At 50.4% G+C, this 17306-nt stretch overlaps 1 protein-coding gene across 3 annotated transcripts in view; it reads left to right on the forward strand.

Moving 5' to 3' along the window:
* The first annotated feature begins 5320 nt into the window (after positions 1–5320).
* Positions 5321–17306, forward strand: part of DGAT2 (diacylglycerol O-acyltransferase 2) — a 29707-nt gene continuing 17721 nt past the window's right edge. The window contains exon 1 of one of the 3 annotated variants that reach the window (XM_079105075.1): positions 5321–5662. In XM_079105075.1, coding sequence (XP_078961201.1) covers positions 5542–5662 — 121 coding nt within the window. In that variant the 5' untranslated portion in view covers positions 5321–5541. Of the gene's footprint in view, positions 5663–6154; positions 6266–7603; positions 7734–17306 lie in introns of those variants that run through there. The other 2 variants (XM_079105074.1, XM_079105073.1) reach the window with 2 other exon arrangements.

Raw genomic sequence — 17306 nt, forward strand, 5'->3', positions numbered from 1 at the left:
TCCACCCTGCACTCTCCTGGATCCTCCAGTGCTCCACAGGAACCGTGTCACGGAACTGTGTCAGGGCAAGGACAGTCTTACCCTCTGGGTAACTGGAAGCCCTGGGTTAGGCTGCTGGGGAGGCAGGGGAGAGAGTGACGCTGCCAGGTCAGTATGGGTTGTGCCCCAGCTTCTCTCAGACAGTCCTCTCCACCCAGCCCCCACTCCCTGGGACTTCCTCCCCTTGATCCTTCTGGCCACACAGTCTGACGATGTCACTAGTCTCAGGCTGCACAGGCCCCATCCTTGAAGTTTGTCCTATACTCTGTCCACATTTTTATAAATAATCTCTGAATTAAACTTTCTTCAAATTATCGAATTTGAGCGGCCTGTTTCCTTCAGGGAAAGAAATAAAAGGCAAAGGTAGTGAGGCAGGGTGCCATGCCGGGAACAGTTAGAGGTGTTCTTTACAATTATTGTTCTAAAGCACATAACTGACATATGTCGCTCCTGCTAAAAACCTCTCTAACCTCCCAATGCTCTGCAGATGAAGTAGCCTGGCCTCTGAGAATGTCCCCCACTTGGCCCCTGACGATCAAGTAGCATGTAGAAAAGTTCCCCAGAAGACGGGCAGTAGGGCGCTTAGAAGTGGGGCTAGGGAGATGTTCGGCAGTGCAACCACACCATGAAGCTGCTCTGGCTGGCAAATTCCTGTCTGGGGAAAGGGGTGGGTGAGTTCTGAGCAAGAGGGCCATGCCAGGTTGCCCTCCCCTCGCCTTAGCCTCTGCCCTGCTCCTTGCCAAGAGAAGCAAGCACTGATATGAGTTTAACCCCTCTGCGTCCTAGCCTTTGGGTATGGGACTGGTTTAAATCCCATCTCATCACTGACATCTGTCAAGCCCTTCCATTCCCTGAGTTTTAGTTTTCCCACTGCCAAATGGGAATAACCTCACAGAGCTGCAGGGCGGGGGGAGCTTACAAGAGGCAATAGATGGGGATTTGCTTTCACCAAGGAGTCATGGTGTAGGAGATGGTCTTGTCCCACCCCCCACCCCCAGCCCTGTGAGGCAGGAAAGGCGTGTGGGCTGCAGGCTCAGTGAGGCTGCGGATGAATCCCAGCTTTAGCACAGGTTGGCATCCCTTATCCAAAATGTCTGGGACAAGAAGCGTTTCAGATTTCAGACATTAGGGGCGCTCAGCCTGTGCTTACTGTGTGGTCCCGCACAAGTCACTTCACTTCGCTGTACCTCATTCGTAAAGTGGGGCCATAATCTTCCTTTGCAGGGTGGTTATGAAGACCAGGGAAGCTCACATAAGCCAGGGCCTAGAACGAAGCAGAGTGCTCGGTAAATATTTGTTTCTTTTCTGCAACTCTCACAGGGCAGGCATCCTGTCTGTCTGATGGACCTGCCACTCACTCTCCTCTTCTGTGCAACGAAGGAGCTGAGGCTGAATTTACTGTAGTGTGTCTCAATGTGCATGTGTCACAACCCTCACAAACTGCAAAGCCACACACATTCCTAATGGCAGCACAACACTGGTGACTGAAGGTGGATACTAGATATACTACCCTTGGTAAAGCCCTCTCTGGGCAAGCCCTTCTTGGAGGTGTGTCTCAATCTATCTCTGGTTTGACCAAAGTGCTCATGGGCTGGGTTGGGAGGCAATGAAGAAAAGGTGTCCTACGTCCCAGAACACATCTTACAAATGTCCTGCTCACGCATGGCAAGAGCGGAACAGGTCAATACAGAAACCCAGGGATGATAGGGTGTATGGAAGGGGGAGTGCTACTGTAAGTCTCCCAGGCCTACCTCATGAAGGGGAGGAGAGTCCTGGGACACAGAAAGTTTCCAAGAAATGTCCTATCTGGGCAGCTCTAATTCTGGGTCTGATCTTCCATCCAAATCTAATCTGTACCAACATAATGAAACAGTTGCCATGGGTGTAGTTGCTAGAGGAAAGGGGAGGGAGTGTTCCAGCAGTTAGGATGCCAGGGTCTATTGACTCTGAGTTGGCCCAGAAGCAAGCAACAGTGCAAGCCCTTTGCTTCCTTTGGTGGATGTTTCCACATACGAAGGACCCAAACTGGGGACCAGATTTCATGGTTCTGATCCCAAGCCCCTACCTTCACACTACCAGCCCAGCCTATCTTTCTAAACCACCTATCTGATCAAGGTCCCTCCATTGCTCATACCCCTCCCTTGGTCCATCCCACACAGGATGAAGCCCATTTTTCCCAGTGGAACTAAAAATCACCTTTCCAGTTTTATCTCCTGCACTCCTCTACCTGCATGCTCCTCCAGTCACGCCAGGGTGCTCAAGGCTCCCATCTCTGTGCCCTTCTGTGACCTCTGTCCAAACACCTTCCTTTTCTCTCTACCTGACAGAATCAGGCTCATCTGCAGCAATGTCATCTCCTCCTGACCTTCCAATTAACCATTCCCCTCCTCCATGACTACTATACTGATTCATTGGTTAGTTTATAGTGGACTGAGCCTCCATGCAGGTTCCTGTCCTTTGGAAACTCCTGGCCCAGCAGAGAGACCAACATTGCAGATAGACAGCGACAGCACAGAAGGGAAGGACTGAATTTGGTGTAGCCTCCCATGATAACCTGCACCACAGCCTGTGCATCCTGTGACATTGGCTTTGGGATGCCATCTCTTAAATGGATCTCCATGAAGGCAGGGACTGGGTCTGATTCCTCTGTGTACTAATTAGCAGTTGTCCCAGAGGAGGTGCACAGGGAAAAATGTGCCTAAACAAATGAACTTGGGATCTAATGTTTCAAGTGGGACTTGTTTACCCTGAGGTCTTGCCATTTATTATTATTAAAATAACAATCTTACTTTTCATTGCATATTGGTGACACCATGTTATGATTTCACTTGATCTTCAAATACTTGTTAAGTTAGCAAGATAAGAACTGTCATCTCCGTTTCATGATGCAGAAATTGAAACCTAGATAAGACAGGGAGAGTGACTTGCCCATGGACAGATGGCAAGTTAGTAGTAGAGGCCAGAACTCAGGCCTTTTGCCTCCCAGCTCAAGCTCTGCCCCTTAGAGCATACTAGAGGTGAGTGAGTGGGCCACAGGAGCCAGCTCAAGGTCTCCTCCACAGGAGACCCTTTACAAGCAGGCACAAGTCACACAACGACCTGGGGTCTTTCAGGACAACAGGAGTCTTGTCTCTCAGAAGAAGGTGTAACAATCCACTAGCACCTTCAGCATCCATTCACATGGCTACACTCTTCTTTGCCCCAAGTCTACCATACCTGTTTCCATCTCCTAGTCTTTGCACATACCAGTTCCGTGTCCCCCACATAAATGGTAGCTATTAGCCTTCCCTCAATTTCTTAAAATACACAGAGCTCTTTCTAACCTCAGGGCCTCACTGCATGCTGATCCCTCTGCCTGGGATGCTTTTCCTTCTGCTTGACTGACTCAGTCCTCAGGTTCAGTGACATTTTCTCAATGAGATTTAATACCTGTGGCTGTAAGTTGAACAAATGGGAAGTGTTTCTAGGTCTCACCAGTGGCATTTGTAACAAGTTGCCCTATGACTGTGAATCCTCATTCTTCGCCCTTCCCCTGTGAAGTGATGTTAAAGACATCAAAATCAGAGACTTGCTCTCCTCTCATGTGAGGTCTCATGTGACCCTGCATGCTCAAGCTCTGCCCAGGAAATCTCTTTTCACTGACATTCTGTTGCCCTCTTCCTCTGTGTCCAATAAGTCACTCCATAGAGTCTGTTATTTCTCATCTCCTTCTAGGCCTGACTGTCTCTTTTGGTGGAACTGGGGATCAAAATCAGGACCTTGGCAGGCTAAGCAATGCTATACCACTGAGCTACATGCTTTTCTTAGATCAGGTCTTCCCTTGATTCCCTCTACCACTGCTCTAGCTTGAAGTGCATCCTCCCTCACCCAGGTCCTTTCCACATCCTTTACACTGCCCTCCTGACCTATAGCCCCTCCTGACCATTTCCCCTACTATGGCTACAGGACTCTTGAAACTCATCTGACCATTGTCAGTTCCATACTTAAAAGTCTTCCCAAAACCCACTCCCATTCCAGTGCCTCAAGAGTGGCACTCGAAGAATTTCCTAAGATCAAACCCCAGGCTATCTCACTTTGGCCCCCTTTCCCACAGTTGCCTGGGCTCCTGCCACTCCAGTCCCCTCCTCCAATATGCTGACTTTTCTAAGACTTTATGCCTTTTCCTTCTGCCTTGCCTTCACACCCTCCATCTTCAAAACTCCTACTCACCCAGGGACAATGAAAATAATTTCAGAACTCTATGTGCAGGTACTAGCAATGCTCCTTTCATATCTTGTTTAGTTCTTGAAGCACCTCTAATAGCAATTAATATTATTCTCATTTTGCAACCATGAAAACTGATGTTCAGAAAAGATAAGACCAAGTCTGACATTGGACACAGACAGGCCTAAAATCCCCATATTCGGAAGGCTGAGGCAGGAGTATGGCAAATTCAAGGTCATCCAAGACAATTTAAACCTTGTCTCAAAATCTTTTAAAAAAGAGCTAGGTAAGCAACTCAGTGGTAGCATGCTTGCCTAGCATGTGTGAAACCCTGAATTCAATCCTCAGTACCAAGAGGAAAGTATGGGGGCAGGACCAGACCTGGACTCTAGGTCTGATTCCAAACCAGCTACGCACCAACCTCTCTGAGAAGTGCACCCAATACCCAGCCTGAGGAAGGGTCATCTCTCCTCTGTAATTCCATAGTGTATGTGCATGGCTGCCTCTGCTGTCCCCTCCCCGTGCAACGTGAACACCCCAAAGGCAGAGCCTGACCTCATCAGGCTGGGTTCCTAGTACTCAGCAGTAGGTATGGATTCTCTGATATGTTTTCTGATAAATGGAAAGGCAGAGACATTTTGGGGTGGTTTAACCTAATTTTGATACCCCTGACCCAAGACTGCAACGTCTGCAACTGCAGCCAAAGGGAGGCACTGCCGAAAGAACACAGACGCCCGCACACCCTTGGCGAGTTCCGCACGTGCTCAGTTTCCCGGCCCACGTTCTAGCTGTCGGGCCGTACCAATCTCCGCGGGGGAGTCCACGCGACTAGGCTGAGAGGACAGTTGGAATAACCAGACGTACCTCTTGGAACAGATACGCGATTTCCCCTTCCCTCCCTAAGTCTGCTCAGTTCTCGCAGGGCAGACCCCGGCGCTGCCCTGGGTCCGCACCGCGCCAAGAGCCAGGCGCTCCCCCCCGCAAGGACGTGATGTGGGCCGCAAAGTGGAACGGCCCGCCCCGCCCCAGCCCGCGTCGGACCCCGCCCCGTTGTGAGGTTATAAAGTGGGCGCTCCGCGCGGTGAGCGCAGGGGCAGGCGCCTGGCTCCCGTTTCGCCTCCATCTAGCGTGGTAGCGCGCCGCCTGCCTCTGCTCGCGCCGCGCGGTAGCCGCCTCCGCTGGGCTCGGTCCTGGGCTCCAGTGCTCTGTGCGAAACCCTGGCCCCGGCGGCCAGGGCATGGGCCAGGGACGCGGGGTGAGGCGGCTTCCCGCAGGGCCGTGACCTGTATCGGCTTCAGCATGAAGACCCTCATTGCTGCCTACTCTGGGGTCCTGCGAGGCGAGCGTCGGACCAAAGCTGCTCGGAATGAGAGCTCCAATGGAGGATCTGCTCTGTCCCCCCAGGGGTCTGGGAGATGGGGTGAGTGTCTCTCACACTTGGGGACTTTCGTCTTGGGGGTATGCAACTGCAAGGTTTTCAGGAAAGGGCTCTGAGGCATACTGGTGCTAGAGGAATGGCCACTGCAAGTTGGGGCCCCAGCTCCCTTCTTTTCTTTTGGGGACTTCCTTTTCAGGGTCTCGGATGAGGGAATAATCATGCTTACCTAGTCCAGTTACCCAGTCTGATCTAGGCAGCTTGGCATCCTACTCAAGTCTGGGTTCATTCTGTATCCTGGCACTCATCAATTTTTGCGACATCTGTTGCATCACTTCTCATCTTCCATCTGATGAGGGTGACACCACCCACCTTTCTCAGTTATTAGGGATATTGGAGAACTCCTCTCCAGTCCCCAGTACTGTTCCTGACCCCTGACGGTTCCCTCCCCTCACCCTTCACCAGGTGGAGCAAGCTTTGGCAGCCTGAGACTAGATGTGATAGGGTGGCGTGGGTTTTGCAATCCCCTGAAACAGCCGCTGGATGGGGAACATGCCTGGCTGGGACAGGTGTGCCCCCACTGTCCTCTGCCCCACACCCATCTGCCAACACAGACGGTGGAGCCCACTCATCAGCAACTCTGAACCTGTGTGTATGTTGGGGGGATGACCCTGGGTGTCCTCCAGGGTGGAACTGAAGCCCTCAGTGAATCAGGGGTGAAATCAAATGCCATAACCTTTCCCATGAAAAGAAAAACATCCCTTCCATCCCCCCACACTCCTTACATATAGTTGGAGAAACTGAAGTGGGATGACACATGTTGCCTGAGATTTTCTTAACAGATGTGTTATTGGGGAGACCCTGGGAGGTCATCATGGCTATCCTGGTCTCCCAGTCTATCATGCATGAAGCTTCTCTCTCTCCTCCTAAGTCTTTATTCTGCTTGCTGAACCTCTTCAACTTGGGATTTTTCTTTAGTAACGAACAATAGCTTGTTTTCACCTATGTTATAAAACATGCCAGTTATGGAAATCTTGAAAAATATAGACAAACAGGAAGAAAATTAATATTGCTTGTAAATCAGCTATCTAAAGATAGCTTTCTATTAGCATTTTAGTATATTCCTGTATAATTTTCTTTATACACATTATAAAGTTGAGGACATGCTGTAGATATAATTCTGAATCCTGTTTTTTCTCTCTTAATATTATGTATGAGTATTTCATACAGTAATCAAAATCATTTCTAATATGCTAGTGGCTGCGAGTTAGCCCATGCTGGAACTGTACCACAATTTAACTGTGCTGTGCATTAGCATTGTTCCTTGTTGATTATTGCTGTGGTTATCTACCCCACTTGGTTTGGGTCCTGCTCACTGCCCTTGAAGAGGGTACTCAAGTGCTGTTACCATCCTAGGGACAAGCAGCCTGAACTGTCCTACACACCAGCTTCTGTCAGCCTCTTCTCTCACTTAGAGTGCTTTTCTGTTCACTGTGCCCTTTAATACCCTTAACAGGGGAAGGAAGGGACTTGCCCACGTTCACACTTTTAAAATGTGTTTTTCTCCATATAATGGGATAGAGGTACTCTGTGGCAGTCCCTCCTGGAGATCCCCCTCCTGGGTTCTGCTGTTCATGTATGTAAGCTGTGCCTTCCAGGAGCTAGTGACCCTAGCTCTAATGTTTTTGACCTAGAGTTTGTAACTTAGGAGAATTTGAGGACTAGCAGATGGTGTTGACCAAATCACTTAATATCTCAGGAGCATTTCCCCTTGAAAACAAACTTTAAAAACTGGTGCAAAGAATTACATCAAGGACTGTAGCAAGGGCTAATATTAAATGCAAACCAGTCAGTTTAGCTCTCTGGGATCTACTTTGGTGAAAGACTGGGTGGGGTAGGGGAGGGTGCTGAGGCAAATTTTGTGCTCTCTTGGCATCTCCACTAAACCTGCTTTCTACATCCTTGGTCCTTGAAGACACTCCCCAGTGGCCTAGTTTGCCTCTGCAGATAAGTTCCCACCATTGTGGGTGATGAACACCCTGTTGGTGGTGACACCCTGTTAGTGGCAGTATTCAAGGAGAGACCATGGATTCTGTGAAGGGAAGTCCTGTGATGGGTGAGAGATTTCAATAGAAATATCTTGGTGCCGTTTCTTTGTAGGAGCATGGATGGTTTCATGCATGTTGGGGAGGAGGTTCTGTGTTGGTGTTTAATCTCTGAAGTACTGTGCTGGACCAGGCATGGAGACTGCAGTGTTAGCTGCATCTGTATCCCTGCCTCTGTCCCTGAACTAGGTGCTCTTCAGGGAAGAGCCCTTGGATACTTGCCTATATCCTTAGGGTTCACCACAGGCCCCAGCACGAGATGGAGTAGTAAAACTCTGAGCTGATTTATTCTGTGTGACTCCAAAGAGCAAGGCCAGAAATGAAGTGGGGGTTGGGGGACAGATTTTGGTGCAGTAGAAGAATCCTTTCTAACAGTTGTTGATGTCTGGGGTGGTAGGGATAGAATTCTGCATCCCTGGGGTTATGCAAGCGGGGGCCTGGTAGGGGCTGAAACTGAAACTAAGCAACTGGCATTTCAGGGGTACCTCTGAAACTGAGGCTTGACAGTCACTTAATGTGGTTCCTGTCATAGAATGAGAATATCTCTCATATTCCTATCTCCTTCAGTTCTTTGTAACTAAATGAGGCTAGCCACAGACTGGAAGATAGATCTGAGTTCTAGCCTGGCTTTGATACCCCTGGCTGAGTCCCTTCTCTCTGGAGCCCTTAGTGTTCCCATCTGCACTATGAGAGTTGGACCCTCCCTCCTCATCTACATTACTTCCCCAACTTTACCGAGACCACTTTTGGGTTAGTTCCTAAGGGACTCATCTAAGCTGGGAGAGGAGGAACAAGAGTAATAATTTATTAGCAGACTGGATGACTCAATGGCCAATGTGGAAATCCTGCTCCGCCCCCACCCTCCCGCCCCCAAATTCAGCAGCAAGTACTTGAGTCATAAAACTTAGATATCTGTTAGCACTGGATCTGGCCCAACCCTCATGGTACAGTTGGAAACATTGAGGTCCCCAGAGAGAAGGGACTTGTCCAGGAGTATCATACCCAAGATGCATCTCCTAGTCTGTGACTTGCCTCCTTAAACAAGAGAAGTGTGTTAAGTCTGGGAAGGACTGAGTACTACACATCAGGGGCACTCAGCAGTTTGCTGAGTATGTGAAGGTGACTTCCAGTCTCCATGATGGGAATTGTGGCTCACCCCTTCTCAAGCTTTGTGAGAAAGCACCCCAAGCTTGCCTGGTGACACCAGCAGCCTCAGGGCTTCGGCTGCCAGAAGAACTGCTGGTTACCCCCACCCCAATACTTCCAGCCTTCAAATTCTTCCTCCATTGCCTCACAACCTCCTTTCCACCATGCTACGTGCCATGGTCTTCCTGATCCTCCAGCATTGTCCCCAGTTCAGTCCTATCTCAGTGCCTTTGCACATCCTCCTGCCCAGATCTTTGCATTGCTGACCTCGGAACATTTGGTTTCCTCTCAGGCCTTCCCTGATCACCTTGCCTAGAGAGCCACCCTAGTTGCCACATCTTGTTCCTTTATAGCCCTTATCATACTTAAATTCCCCTGTGTGCTTATCTATTTAGGTAGTTGTCTCCACCTTAAGAATATCAGCTCCCTGGGAGCAGGGACCTTGTCTTTTTCAGCATTGTGTTCCTACCATATAGCACAGTGCTGGCAGGTAGTAGGTGCTCAGTAAATATTTGTTGAATGAATGAATCGTTAGTTCCCTGTTCCTCTTGGCAGTAAGCCTTGCTTTTAGCTTCAGTGTGATTCCTTAAGTCTTTCGCAGGTCTCTATACTTGTCTCTGCTGGGTCCTGGGTCTGCAGCTGTTCCCTGTCCTAGAGACACCCACAACCTGGAGAGAAGCTAGCCCCTGGGGCTGAGTGCCAAGTGGGTGGAGCCAAGCTCTCCATGGTCTCCCTCATGGCTTCCAGAAGTCAGAAAGCCAGGATTCCAGCTCTGCCTTTTCTCTGAGACATGATTGGGTGGCTCACTTTTTCTCTGAAGATCTCACTCTCCCCCATCTCAAAAATAGAGTCAGAATTTTCAGACTCAGAATGTGAGGATGTGAGTTAAGGTGAGTGGAAAGTGCCTTGTAAACTAGTTTGTGACAATCACGTTAATGGTCCTTGTCATTTGTGCTGCATGACATGCAGCAGGCCACAGCATTGGAGAGTGGCAGACTCAGCTCTGAGGCATCCAGGAAGGCTTCACTGAAGTGATCCTTTGGTTCACTGACCGAGCACCTCCTTTTTGTCAGTTAAGATCCCCACCTTTGAGGGAGTGAGACCATGGGAATGTATGCACGATGTTGGCGCATAGTGATCCAAGCAGTGACAGGGAAGGAAGAGGGGCAACTGTGGAATCCTGGAGGGGACAGTAAGGAAGCTAAATCACCCTGGGGTCAGGGAAGGCTTCCTGGAAGAGGTGACATTCCTTCTGTATCTTGAAAGGCATATAGCCCTTAAAAGGCAAGCAAGAAAATTTGGGTGCAAAGAATAGCGTAGATAGAGGCATATGATTTGGGCCAGAGGCTACAGTCTGACTGCGGGACCTTCGAGTGACCAACCTGGGCTAAGGTCCAGGTGTACTGAGAGGCAGCAGCAAGGGAAACAAGATGATGCATCCAGGCCTGCTGTGGCTCATCTACATCTACCAGGGAAGGAAGCCTTGAGAACCACAGGGGAGGAGCTTGTGATCGGAATTTCTTGGCCTCTAGCACTTCTGGGTACTATTGGTATGTAGCCACTGTTGGCTAAATTGGGGTTTGGGGCTAAGAGTCAGAGCTAGGGTCTCGGCAGTCCCTCCTCAGTTCTGCACTCTCATCCTGCCACCATGGCTTCCTGACTGTCTCCTCCTGTATAAAACGGATGATGTTGTGATAAGAATATCTTACAGGTTATGGTGCAGAACCTACAAACCCTTGAGGCCTATTAATACAGCAGGAAATGTGAACTGTGTGTGTGTGTGTGTTGATGGTATTCGGGATTGAACCCAGGGCCTCATGTGTACCACTGAACTACACCCCCAGCCCCTTTTTCACTTACTATTTTGAGACATGTTTTCACTAAATTGCCCAGGCTGGCCTTCAACTTGTGATCCTCCTGCCTCAGCTTCCCTAGGCACTAGGATTAAAGGTGTGCACCACTACACCTGGCTGAACTCCTTTTCTCATTAGAGCAAATTAGCAGTCCAAAGCCCAGGCCAGAGCCTAGCTTTATGTCTGCTTCACATGTGGCCTCTGGCAAGACCTGCCCCTCCCCATGGGTATAGTGAAGAGGGCTGGATGAGAGGAACCCTGGGGTTCCTTCCAGCTCTGCTGGAGAAATGTGATACCATTCCTACCCCTGACTGCTCTGGGTTGACCTCTTCCTCATTCTTGTCCTCAGCTTCTTCTTGTGAAAATGGGCTTATGTCCTCTTTGGGGCCCAGGTGAGTGCCCCAGAAGAACCTGTCTCCCCACGCTTGCCACTTATTGTCATAGGGACTATTTTGGGGACTCCTTGGTGATGCACACGCAAGCAGGTGGTGTTGCCACAGCAACTCCTCCCACTCCGAATATTTTTGAATATGCTAGGTCAGAAAAGGGAGAAAGTGGGCCATTTGAGGGTCCTCAGCAGTCAGTCAAGGGTCCTGGTTGTAGCGGTCAGGAACATGGCATCCTAAGAATCCCACTTTCTTGGCCTCACCTTCCCAGACTCTACTTTACTTCATGAAAACCAAATTTGTGAAGAACCACACCTTTGGAGTAGCCTGAAATGGGGACCATATTCCTGTTAGAAGATCTTTTGTGGATAAAAATTTATTAGTGGTTTCTAGCAGAGCACAGAAGGCCCAAGTTGATAGGACCTCAGACTTCAACACCAAGCCCCAAATTTAGGGTCTGAGGAAACAGAGACCTAGAGAGGGGAGGATAGGATGTGGGATCCCAGCAAGTCTGTGGAGACTGATGGCTCCCTGCAGCAAGCCTCAGAACCTAGATCCTGAAGACAGACTCACAGGTCGGTCAGGATGGCCAGGCCAGATTTTTCTCCCCACCACAGCAGGTATGGCTGGGGGTTGGCTCTCCAGTTGTTTGGACTTCCCTTTGAGCCAGATATCCCAATGGGCCCTGTTTAAGGATACCCGATTTCCAAAACAGAACCCTCAAAGGAAATTATTGCCAGTAAAGAACCCACCATTGTGGTGGATCCTGGTGAATGGCTGGCTAGCCGCCCTGTCTGGAGTTGGTGGAGGGAATGGGGCATTGACTGGCTCTCTTCAGGGTGGAGGCCAGCACTCTATGAAATTCTAGTCCTTCACCCCCCTCTACTTTCTCAGATAGACTCACACAGTCTCTGCGCTCCTTCCTGACTGAACTTCTTGCACTCAGTTCCTCAAAATTGTGCTCCCTCTCCCTTTCAGGCCTGTGAAGATGTTGTCTGTAGGATTCCACTTCCTGGAGTCCTGACCCCTTGCCTTCCTCTTGTCAGCCTGGCATCTCACTCAAGGTTTTGGTTTCCCTTGGAAGGCACCTCTGAGAGTAACCCCAAGCTGGTCGGAGGCCTCCCTTGGATTCCTGGCCCTGGCTGGTCCTCTATGTAAACTCTTTCATGGTCCTATCTCCCCAATCACGTCTGGGCTGGGCAACAATCACAGAAATCAGTCTCTAGCAGGTGTTCAAGAGAATAGGTAGGGTCTGGAAGCTCCCCTCCAATGCAGTAAAGGGCACTTAGCACATGTTCACGAACATCAGTGTTCTACCCTTCCCTCCCTTCCTCTGTTGCCCTGACTTTAATCCACCTGTCCAGATAGAGTAGGCCTTTCCTTCCCGCTTCCCCGGGATGCTCCCTTTGACCCCCTAGCATGGCACAAGTCAGTCATCTGTGAAGTGGGCTTATCTCTCTTCTTGTCCAGGCCCTGTTTGTTGATCACAGTCCCTCAAACATTCAGTCATTCAGCATACATTGACCAAGCATCTCCTCCATGCCTGACCCCATGCAGGGCACAGGGACCCAAGTGAATGAGACATGGTTCTTGCAAACACACACCATAATGAGAAAGGCTGAGTGCTGGAGAGAAGTGGGGTGTCCTGGATATTGACCAGCAGGGAATAGAAAGGGTTAGGAGGCTGGTCATCAAGGGGTCAGGGGGGACACTCCAGAGCTGGCAGCTTTGCTGTGTCAGATCCGGTCATCATCACACGTGTGGACTTTTTGCTGAAATTGCCTCCCTGGGGGAGCCTGAAAGATAGCTCACTTCTGTCCTTGGAGAAGCCACATCTCTAGTGCTTGGCTTGGCTTCCTGGACCTCCCTGGGGCTAGACGGTATGTCTACTCTCTGTCCCCATGCAACTTGTACCCAGCCCTTTGGAATAGCTTAAGGGCTACTTCCTCATTCACCTAAGCCCCAGGCAGTGCTTGGATCCAGATGGGCTCCAGGTGTAATGTCCTTGGGCCTGGGGATGGAGCATGACGCTGCCCCCTCAGAGAGTCCAAGAGCCTGTTCACACAATGAGGGGAAGTTGTTTTCAAGGTTCCACATCAGGAAGTGTCAGAGCTAGGGTTCGAATCCTGTCACCTGCACCTCTTCTCCAAGGCAGGACAGGTGTTGTCATGCTCATTAGACAGGAGAGGACACTGAAACTCACTTGATAATTAACTGGCATTCACGCAGATCTTTACTTTTTATGATGCTCTTGCCTATGCATTATCTCATTTAATTCCCTCAACAATCTGGCGAGGTAGGTATTAGCCCACTGTACAGATGAGGAAACTGAGGCTTGCACAGGAAATGACTCATCAAGGCCACACTTCCTGCACATCAGGGGCCAGGTTCTCCTGACTCCTGGTCTCTGTGTCTTCTCCAGGCCAGCACATTGCATCCCCAGATGCTGGTAGTAGAGGTGGCAGAGAAAGCTGTGTGGGCTGTTCAGAGGTGGCCTGCCCCCCTGACTTTTATTCCCCTGGCTCTCATCCCTATCCGAAATTATGTCATACGCTTACATGCTTTATGCCTCGTCAGCCGATTAAACTTCCTCACAGGCAGGACATTATCGGCTCTGCTTACTGCTGTTTCCCCAATGCCTTCCACTCCAGGCTTTGGGTCTTTTCTCTGCCCCAACCCACCTCCTCCAGGAAGCCACCTCTGACTGCTCATTCCTACTTCTCTATTCTCAGCTTCTTTTGGGCAAACATGACCTTCCCTGTTTCTGGGCTGGTGAGCATCTGTCTTAGGATTCTTCACTAGAACTCCTCCTGAGTCTTTGGCAATTCCTCCTACCCAAAGTACCTCTCTCCTCCTCTTTGCCTCCCTGACCTTGTCTCTAGAGCCATTGAGAGGCGGTGGAGCCTCCTTGGAGCCTCCCTTGCCATTCCACTCACTCTGCTGACTCTTCTTATAATGGACAGTCTTTTCACCATGCTCCTCTTGAAAAGCTATTTGCTCATTATTTATATACCTTCCCACTCTAATAGATGGTAAAAGCAATGCCAGTGCAAATGCCAAATGTACCTTACACACATTTTTTCATTTGATCTCCCTAAAAACCTTGTAGGGTGGGGATTCTTGCCCTCACCTCATTTATAGATGAGAAAACTGAAGCTCAGAGAGGATAGTGACATGCCTAAGGCAGAGCCAGCCCAGGTACTCTGATCTGGGGGGCTGGTGATCAGGTTCTGCCACCCTTTGGCAAGTATGAGAGGAAGCCCATGGAACTCTGCTTTCGTCAGCCTTGGGGTGCGGCTGGTCACTCTGATATCAGATGTTGGGCAAGGAGGTTCCAACATGCCCATCCCCACTGCCAGCCCTGGGCTGGGCTCTGAGACTGAGGCTTTGCTGCAGGCATCTCTGGTTTTGCCCTCACAGCAGGAGCTTGACTTCTGGGAGTACCTGGGTGGGGGTTCACACTCCTTGTACAGCCAGTCTGCACACGACTGTCCTTGTGAGACTCTGGGCATGGTGTGGGCAGAGCAGACAGCCCTCCTTAGCCAGGGTATCTTCCTGAAGTCCAGGGTGGACTGGCTTATTACATAGAGATTGACCCTCAGTGACATGGCATCACAGAAATGGTGAGGGACTTGTGGCCCACATACTTGCCTTGAGTCTTGGCTCCCTACACCCTGCCCACAAGCACGTGGCTTCACCTCACCTCAGTTTTCTTCTTTGTGAAGTGGTTTGCTGGTCCCTGCCTTGCCAGCCTTCCCAGGTAGTTCTGTGGGATGGTGACACACCATAGAGTCCTGGGGGTAGGGGATTGCTTTCTGCATGGTACACATGCTGCTTGGGGCCTCTCTGGCATCTCTGTTCCCTCTCCCCTTCCCAAATGGTGGAACAAGCATGCTGTGTATAATACGTGGTGCCCAGGAATGGTTATTTGAATTGGCCATAGGGAGTCTTCTTCACAGGACTAGTCAACTTGCTTTAGAGCCTCTTTTTTCTTCCCATGAAAAAAGGACATCTGTAGGTAAGGGGTTCTATTCCAGTCATAGGTGGGGAAACTTGTGCACGGCAAGAGAGGCTCTGGGGTCCTTAGTGATGGGGCTTGAGTTGGCCTCCTGTCTGGTGGCCCAGTCTGATAGGTATAAAGGCCTTTACACATAGTAAACCTCTGTGAGCTCTTTTTCTAGGCAGGCCCTGTGTGAGGCTCTGGCCACGCAGATGAATCAGGTATTAATTATTGGCAAAGGTGAGTGTCCAGGTAAATAGACTGGGCTACAGTGAGACTGGTGCTGTGATGGAGAACAGAGAGAGGGTGTGCTGAGGGAGGCTGGGGTGGCAGGGAAGCAGATTGGAGTGGATATTTCCCTGCTGCCCCACCCAGGAGTCAGGAGCAATCAGGCTGGTGTGAAGGTGGTGGAATCTGATTGCAGCATTGGCATTCCCACCCGCTTCTGCTATAGCCACCACCTCTGTCAGGAGGTGCTGACAGCTGGGTGGCAAGGGCTGGGGGTGCCCAAATGAACCCTGTCTTCCTAGCTGCCCCGGTGATTATCCCAGGGCTGCTGTAAGGTGATGAGCTCTAGGCCCCAGATACCTGGCCGTTAGCCCTCAGGAGGGAGGACATCAGAGACCATGGAGTTCATCTCCTTCCTACAATTTTATAGATGAGGAAACCCAGAAAGGTGAAGTGATTTGGCCAGTCTGATACAGGAGCTGGTGGCAGAGCTGGAACTGGAATCCTGCCATTATAAGCTACAGCTGAAGATGCTGCTCCTGGTCCACCTGTCTGGAGGGAAAAAGAGCATTCATTGCTCTTTCTCACCCTAGCCTCCCCAGCTTCATTGTGGGGAGACGAGAGAAGGAACTTGGGGGTAGGGGCAGATGCAGACCTGGATGTTGGGCCTGAATTGAGTCCAACTCTGCCACCTTCCAACTGAGTGACTGACCTGAGCCATGTATCACCATCAAAATGGGGGTGGTGATGCCAAACTCATAGGAACCTGAATGCCTGTCAAGTGCTGTGGAGGCTCCAAGGCTTTGCAGGCCTCTTGGGCATCATACCTGTTGCTTAGCCCCTCATAGAGGGAGCCCAAGGGCCCGAGGGACAGCCAAACCAGAGAACTCCTTTTCCCTTCTCTTAGCAAACTTTTCTGAGTGCCTGCTCTGGGTCAGGCCCTGGGAACCTGAATGTAGATCAGACCCAGACCTGGTCCTCGGGCAGCTTCCAGTGTCATGTGAGAATCAACTTATGATAGACAGTTAGTACATGAGAAGGGACTGTGGAGTCCAGAGGGAGAACTCTGCTCTCTCTTGTTTCTCCCTTGTACTGATATCTCCTTTATTCATCTTCAAACAGAAGATTGCACTGGGGTGGCAAGATGGCCCCAGACAGTTCTGGGTTTGCATGGTCCTTACAATTCCCCAGAGAAGGGAAGGTCTTCTCTCTCCCAAGGCTTCCTACAGGACATACTTCTTTTTCTCATTGTCAGGGAATCTCAGGTGAGGGACCTTCCAAGCAGAGAAGCAGTGATTCAGTATCTCTTAGCTCACTGGGAGCTTCCATGGGGCCTGGACAATCAGCACTGGGGCTGGGCTCTGGCCCTCCAGGTGGGCTTGGCCTGAGGGAGGCAGAGCTGCAGCACTCCCAGGCTCCCTCTCCAGGTGGCCCACACTCTAGCTCCCTCAGAAACCCCTGCCCCTCCTCCCTACACTGCCTGTCCACTTGGCTGGCAGAGTGAGCCATGGGCCTTGGTTGCTGCTGGATAGGCAAGAAGAGAACAGGATGGGTCCGGTAGGAAGGCCTGGGCTCTGGCCTGGCTGGCTGTGGGACTTGTGGGAGCACCTCAGGCTCTTGGTTTCTCTCTGATTCGGGGCTGAGGGTTGAGTGCTTGGACCTTATCTAAGACCTAATAAACTTAGCAGAGGAAGAATTTTTAGGTTTTCTCAGTTGTTTCTGCTGGGGACATGTCACCAATGAGGAATTTCTTTACTCCCTCCCCCAAGCCAGAGTGGTGCCACAACCACTGTTGGCTGGACCTGAGCCAAAGGTCGCGGGCTAGATGACTCCCAGTCATCTTGTCCTTAAGCATTCCTCAAACTGTTGGTCTGGGGGGTCCTGTGTATAGTTTGAAACAGACAGCTGTGAGGAGTTGTCCTATGCTCTGTTCCCTGTCACTTTTATTTCCTGCCCAGTAGAAGGTGGTTA

This window comes from Sciurus vulgaris, assembly GCF_902686455.1.
Source record: "Sciurus vulgaris genome assembly, chromosome: 11".
In the NCBI taxonomy this organism is placed as follows: Eukaryota; Metazoa; Chordata; class Mammalia; order Rodentia; family Sciuridae; genus Sciurus; species Sciurus vulgaris.